We start from the raw sequence: 6,537 nt of genomic DNA, 5'->3' as shown, positions 1-6,537 counted from the left end.
GGGTTTGGTTTTGCTTATTTCCAAGAAGGAGAAGATGAGAGGTTGCGCTCTTTGAGCGGCGAGGAAAAAGTGAGGAAGAAACGAGGAGCCCGAGATTGAATCCAGGACTCTAGCAGGGAAAGGACAGCCCAAACCACCCGGACGCTGCTCGCTGGTCTCGGCCAGCCACCGCCTCTCCACTGGTGTGTTTGGACATTTCTGCTGCGCAGTTCCGAGAGCAATTCTCGGCGGCGGCATTCCTGGCCCCGTTGGCACGTCGCCCCCGGGTGCGCCGCCGAGCGCCTCCTTGCTCGCGCCCGCGGCGCTTCTCGCTCTCCGGAGCCCCGCCAAGGGGCAGGGGCCGGCGCCCTAGCTGCGTGGCCGCAGGCTCCGGCCTGGTCGTGGGATGTTAGCGGTGGGGGCGATGGAGGGCCCCCGGCAGAGCGCGTTCCTGCTCAGCAGCCCGCCCCTGGCCGCCCTGCACAGCATGGCAGAAATGAAGACCCCACTGTACCCCGCCGCCTACCCCCCGCTGCCCGCCGGCCCCCCCTCCTCCTCGTCCTCCTCGTCCTCCTCGTCGTCGCCCTCCCCGCCTTTGGGCGCCCACAACCCGGGCAGCCTGAAGCCCCCGGCCGCGGGGGGGCTCTCGGCCCTGGGCAGCCCCCCGCAGCAGCTCTCGGCCGCCACCCCGCACGGTATCAACGACATCCTGAGCCGGCCCTCCATGCCGGTGGCCTCAGGGGCCGCCCTGCCCTCCGCCTCGCCCTCCGGGTCCTCTTCATCCTCCTCTTCCTCGTCCACCTCCGCTTCGGCTGCTGCGGCCGCAGCCGCAGCGGCGGCCGCCGCCGCCTCGTCGCCCGCGGGGCTCCTGGCCGGCCTGCCCCGTTTCAGCAGCCTGAGCCCGCCGCCGCCGCCGCCCGGGCTCTACTTCAGCCCCAGCGCCGCGGCGGTGGCCGCCGTGGGTCGGTACCCGAAGCCGCTCGCCGAGCTGCCCGGACGGACGCCTATCTTCTGGCCGGGAGTGATGCAGAGCCCACCCTGGAGGGACGCCCGCCTGGCCTGCACCCCTCGTGAGTACAGTCGCCTGCTGCGCCCACTTGTGCTTGTTCTGTCGGCTCTCAGGTCACGGCCTCTGGTGTGCAAGCGGCCGGGTCCACCCTCTTGCCGGCCGAGCAGTTTGGCAGCGCCAGAATCACACGATTTAGGATGGGCCAGGGCGTTCGGGGAGGGATTCTCGCTTTCCTGAGCTCCATGGTGTGTCCAGGCGGCCCCTCTTCCCAAGTCCCGGGCACGCGGAGCAGAGCGCGTGTGCATGCGTCTCCGTGAAACACACCGCGGTGTGCGGGACGTGTGTCTCACGCGAGGCCCCGGCTGCTCCCGGAACAGCCCGGCCGGGAACCGTAGGCCCCTCCTGGGTTAAAGAGGTGCGGAGGGCAAGAGGGGCTACTGCGTCCCCGCCCGCACTCCAGCTTTCCCGTGTCTCAGGCCAAAGTCCCATTCGATCTTCGCAGCCTCACTGGCCTCCTGGTGGGGGAACGGCATCGACGAGCCCTTCACATCCCTGAGCCGAACGCCTGTGTTTGCATGTGCGACTTGGTCCAGGGTGTCCCCACTTCACCTGGTCGTCTTCCCCGCCCCCCCTTCCTCCTGCGAGTGCACTCAGCCCAGGGAGCCCACTGAAGACAGGTCCGCGGTCGGTGCACGAGGGCGAGCGCCACTTCGGGCCGCTCCTCACCGCTGGGCCCTGGTTTTTTCCACCTGCCTCGGCCCCAAGGGCCGGGACGTCTTGGGCCTGGCCATATTGAGGGGCGTCGTGGCTCTCAACATCCTAATAGGAGAAAGAACCGGAGGATGAACCAGGCGGCGGGACAAGGATGGGGGGTGGGGGCGAAGGCAACATCCCTCAAAGATCTTGCTGGAAACCAACTGAGTTAGCCCAGGATCACTCTAATCTTCTAGGTAGTTGGCCAGCTCGCCGACGCAGCTCCCATCCTCCCGGGTGGCATTGAGGGCCCAGTGCCCGGTCCTTTTCTCGCTCAGTTCTTTGCTTTTGACCGAGTCCCCGAAGTTTCTCACGTCTCCGGTCTCACTTCTCAGCTCTGTGGCTGGAGCGGCAGTAACTGAGGGAAGTTGGGGGAGCCAAGTGGAGGCTCCCTTGGGGAGCCTCGAGACTGGGGTGGCTGGCAGGGGCGGGGGCGGGTGAGGGTGTCGGGGAGATGCTTTTGTATGTGTTCGGACGGCCACGTAGGGACCTCCAACAAAGGCGACGCCCCCTCCCGCTAGGGCCGCGGCGGCGTTAGGGTTGGGGGACAACTTAGCTCTCTTGTGTTTCTAAAACAAGGCGCCCTTTGTGGCGCGGGCACAGGTTAGGAAAGCGTTCGAGGAACAAAATTAGTCGTCCCCACGCAAAGGCCCAGAGACCAAGTGCCTCCAACTAGACTAGGCGGGCGAGGAAGGGGACTTGCCCCCCAGCCCCCAGCCCCGCACTCCGTTTCCAGGGCCCTAGTGATTCAGCCTCGGCAAACTTGAGCGATGAGCTCTCAGTTGGACGTCGTTGTTGGGCCAAAGATTATTTAATGCAGTTCCAAACACACCCGCTTAAAAGACAAAAAACAACAAGAAACAGGTGGGTGTAAAAAAAGCCAAGGGGGGAAGAGCCGTGGGGCCGTAAGTGCCCCCAGCATTTCTCAGTGCTGCAGAGGAGCATGCTCTCGGTTCCCACCGCGAAGTGGTTTCTGGAGTTCGTTTCTTCTCAGTGGAGCCGCGCATAACTGACTGCTTCTTCCCTTCCCTTTTAAAAAATCCGTTCTCCTAGATCAAGGATCCATCTTGTTGGACAAAGACGGGAAGAGGAAACACACGAGACCCACGTTCTCGGGCCAGCAGATCTTTGCCCTGGAGAAGACTTTCGAACAAACGAAATACTTGGCCGGGCCGGAGAGGGCTCGCTTGGCCTATTCTTTGGGGATGACAGAGAGTCAGGTCAAGGTGAGTGGACCTTGCAAACTTCGAGGAATAGCGCCCCTGTGTACGCCATGCATGTGTACCTACACACACACACACACACACACACACACACACCAAACTAACAAATAGCCACCCACCCAGGGGTGCGTGTCTGCGGAGCCTGGGGAGAGCTGAGATCAGCGAAGGAGGTTGGTGGGTGGGGGGAGTAAGTTACAAAGGCTCTGGGTCTCACAGGCGGGCAAACTGCTGATGAACAAAAGGAATCAAGCCCCCGCCTTTGAAATTAGGTTAATCTAGATAGCAGCATGTGCTGGGGAACTCTCCATTATTAGAGAATAAAAGCGTTACTGAAATATCAGCCCTGAGAATAGATGAGGCCAGTTAGATAGCTTCTATTTGTTCTATTTGTAAGCATATTCAAGCTTTTGCTTGTCAATTCAGGCTCCACTAGTTAACAGAATTTCCTAATGTAGATCAGCATTATAGTGCTACTGTATTAACTTACAGGTTAACAAAAACCAATAAATCCACAAGATTTGACCCCTTAACGTGGATGCACCTGCTTTTAACTGAGTCTGAAGGCAGTCACTTTGGAGTAGTAATTTTCCAAGTGAATTAACAAGATTATGGCTGTATTATGAAACAGAAGTTTATCAAAGATGTAAGGTTTTACTGTTTATGACAATTTATAATTAAAATGTCACTTAGCTTATAATTGAGTTGTACAGTATATTTCCAGGGAATCAAATTGGCGATCTCTTTCCCTGAAAAATAAAGGGATGGAAACAGCTGTGTACCGTAAATCTAGTGGTTTCCTGTATTTCCAGTAGTCCCTTTTGTTCTTCACTTTGCTATATCGTGCTCTCTATGTATATATATATATAGAGAGAGAGATATCTATATTAGTGCATTTCAGGAGTGATTTTGTATGTGACCATTAGAGTACCATCACTGTTAAGATTATTTTTTTGCAGTGGTTGGTACAAAGTTTACCACAGTAGTCTGGAGGTCTTCATTTGTCACCATAAATATGTCTACGTGGCTAGAAGTGAATTATTATAGCTGCATAAAGAAACTAAAAATCACTTTCTTAACAATTCTGATTCTCTACATAAATACATAACAGATGAGAAAACGGATGAGAAACATAAAGAGAGGATGCTTCAATATGTTTGGGAAATTGGTTACTTATGGCTGGTGCTTTAGGTTTAAAATATGTGTATTAAACACAATGTCAAAAATCATGACTAGGCTTAAAATAGTTGTATAAAAATGAATGTCTTAGGAAGGATCAATATTAAAATAATATTTGAAAGACCAGGCATGCTAATAGTGGGAAATAATGTAATTGGCAAAATTTCACTTAAAAAAAAGTAACTCATAAAGATTCTCGTCTTGGTCTTTGGTTTTATGAAAAACATTAAACCAGAGAGACAGAGACACACAAACTACTATGATGATTTCAACTAAGCTATTAAATATTTTCATGCATTTATGTTGGTTATTATCATTGACTTGAGGTTTGTGTTTTATCAATTTTTTTATCTGACATTACATCATACAAGTATACGTGGGTAGGGGAGTGTTTACCCACCATTTTTGTGTGTCTTCAGACCAGAAATAAGTGAAACAAACAAATATCCCAAAGTGAAAAAAACAGAGGTTATTAGAGTAAATGCTGTGTCTTTCCCCACAAATCTCACTAAAAAGCAAGTACGCTTCAGATTGTTTGAAATACCTGAATCTGAGAAAGTAAAAAAACAAATAGAATTGCAATCATTAGGAGGCAGTTTTACAGAGGGGAAAAGTTTTCTACTTCCAACTAGAGAGTAGGCAAGCGAAGTCTTTTAGGGAAACTCAGTTTAAGTTTCCAAGGTTTTTTTTTTTTTTTTTTTTTCCTCTTCTGAGAAATCGCTCAGTGACAACCTCAATACTCTTGTGTTGCTATCACTATGGCAACGGCAGGCAGTTTGTTGGTGCCGGATCCGCGGACGAGACCTGGGCGATGGAGACCGACTTTGACGGCCCGGACGCGGGAGGGCCGCGGGGGAGCGAGCCTCGTCGTTGGGGGGAGGGGAGGCGGCCCGCAGGAGCAGGGGGCCACGGCCTGGCTCCTCTGCCCCGCGGAAATTCCTTCCACCACCCCGCCTCCCCTCGAATCTCCCCTCTTCTCCGCTTTCTCGGTCTCCCAGGTCTGGTTCCAGAACCGCCGGACCAAGTGGAGGAAGAAGCACGCAGCCGAGATGGCCACGGCCAAGAAGAAGCAGGACTCGGAGACCGAGCGGCTGAAAGGGGCCTCGGAGAACGAGGAGGAGGACGACGACTACAACAAGCCCCTGGACCCCAACTCGGACGACGAGAAAATCACGCAGCTGCTGAAGAAGCACAAGTCGACCGGCAGTGGCGGCGGCGGCGGCGGGCTCCTGCTGCACCCGTCCGAGGCCGAGGGCTCGTCCTGAGCGCCCGCCGCCCGCGCGCCCGCCGGCCTCGCGTCTCCCGCCCGCCGGGGCCCCGCGCTCTTTTCTGAGATGTACATATCTATTTTTGTAACTTACGAGTGGAGCAGGGACAGGGGACAGAGACTTCGGAGGATGACGAGACGTGGCAGACAAGACCACGAATTGCACCGAACTGATGCTGCAGCGGGGCCACCCTCCGGCCCCCGCCTGGTGTCCCAGCCGCGTCTCCGTCTCTGTGTTCCCCCCTCCCCCTCCTCACGCCGCCCCCGCCCCCCTCCCCACCCCCCCTACCCCACCGCACCCCACCCCAGTTTTGCCTGGAGACGGGCCGGGGCGGGGAGCGCGGAGACCCGGTCTGGACCCTCCGACACCCACCGCGCGGGGGACCTCGGAGTCACCGATGGGAAGAGGGACAAGTCTCCCCCGCAAACTGCTGTGCCGACTAAAGTAACCTGTTGAAGGCTCTTTGTAAATAAATCGTGAGTCACACTGACTAGAAGTTACTTTATTGTGAATATTTAAAATGTAAGATGCTTTCTTTTCGGAATTTAGTATAAAAAGATGGACCTCCTTCTCCCGGCTCCCCTCCCGCTTTTAAGAGCAATTCAAACCACATGGTTCCCCTTTTATTTTTAAATTAATTGGAGAAGCGTGGACACGAATGTTCTCACTCTCCCTCCCCTCTCGAGCCCCTCTCGGGTCTGGATTTGTTCAGTCTCTTTTCCCCCTACATTTTCTCTGGCTCTTCCCCGACGACCCCTGGCCCCGAGCCGGTTTCCCCCGTCCAGGACTTGAAATAGAAGACGTGGAACCAGGGAAGGCCCCCAACCAGCCTCTCTGTCCCCCTCTGAAATTGCACAGTCGTTTGTTGCTATTTATTAGTGATTTAAAGAAAGTGTTGGGGAGGGATGGGGCTACGATAGCTTGTATTTAATTTAACTCCTTTCGGATAAAAATGCGTGTTAAAGTAGATGGTGGGAATTGTTACAACCGCTCTGGGTCAGAAACAGAAAACTCCATTTAGTTGCTGTAATTGAATTTGAAGTGTTTTGTATCATAAGAATACTATAGACTATGTAAATTGTTTTCTTTTTTAAAGCTAATAACGGTGATATATTAGCATCTTTAACTT

At 54.3% G+C, this 6,537-nt stretch overlaps 1 protein-coding gene across 1 annotated transcript; it reads left to right on the top strand.

Moving 5' to 3' along the window:
• The first annotated feature begins 257 nt into the window (after positions 1 to 257).
• Positions 258 to 5,670, top strand: NKX6-1 (NK6 homeobox 1). The gene is made up of 3 exons (XM_027971409.2): positions 258 to 1,049; positions 2,795 to 2,967; positions 5,139 to 5,670. The coding sequence occupies exons 1-3, from the start codon at positions 386 to 388 to the stop codon at positions 5,403 to 5,405; spliced, it is 1,104 nt and encodes a 367-aa protein (XP_027827210.1). The 5' UTR covers positions 258 to 385; the 3' UTR covers positions 5,406 to 5,670.
• The last annotated feature ends 867 nt before the right edge of the window (positions 5,671 to 6,537 follow it).

The sequence above is a fragment of the Ovis aries genome, chromosome 6, assembly GCF_016772045.2.
Source record: "Ovis aries strain OAR_USU_Benz2616 breed Rambouillet chromosome 6, ARS-UI_Ramb_v3.0, whole genome shotgun sequence".
NCBI classification, from domain to species: Eukaryota; Metazoa; Chordata; class Mammalia; order Artiodactyla; family Bovidae; genus Ovis; species Ovis aries.
Note: the sequence above shows the minus strand (reverse complement) of the source record. Positions and strands in the feature narration are given on the sequence as shown.

Coding starts and splice junctions, on each gene's coding strand:
- NKX6-1 (XM_027971409.2), top strand. CDS start 386: ATGTTAGCGGTGGGGGCGATGGAGGGCCCCCGGCAGAGCGCGTTCCTG. Junction 1,050..2,794: donor CCGCCTGGCCTGCACCCCTC/GTGAGTACAGTC, acceptor CCGTTCTCCTAG/ATCAAGGATCCATCTTGTTG. Junction 2,968..5,138: donor TGACAGAGAGTCAGGTCAAG/GTGAGTGGACCT, acceptor TCGGTCTCCCAG/GTCTGGTTCCAGAACCGCCG.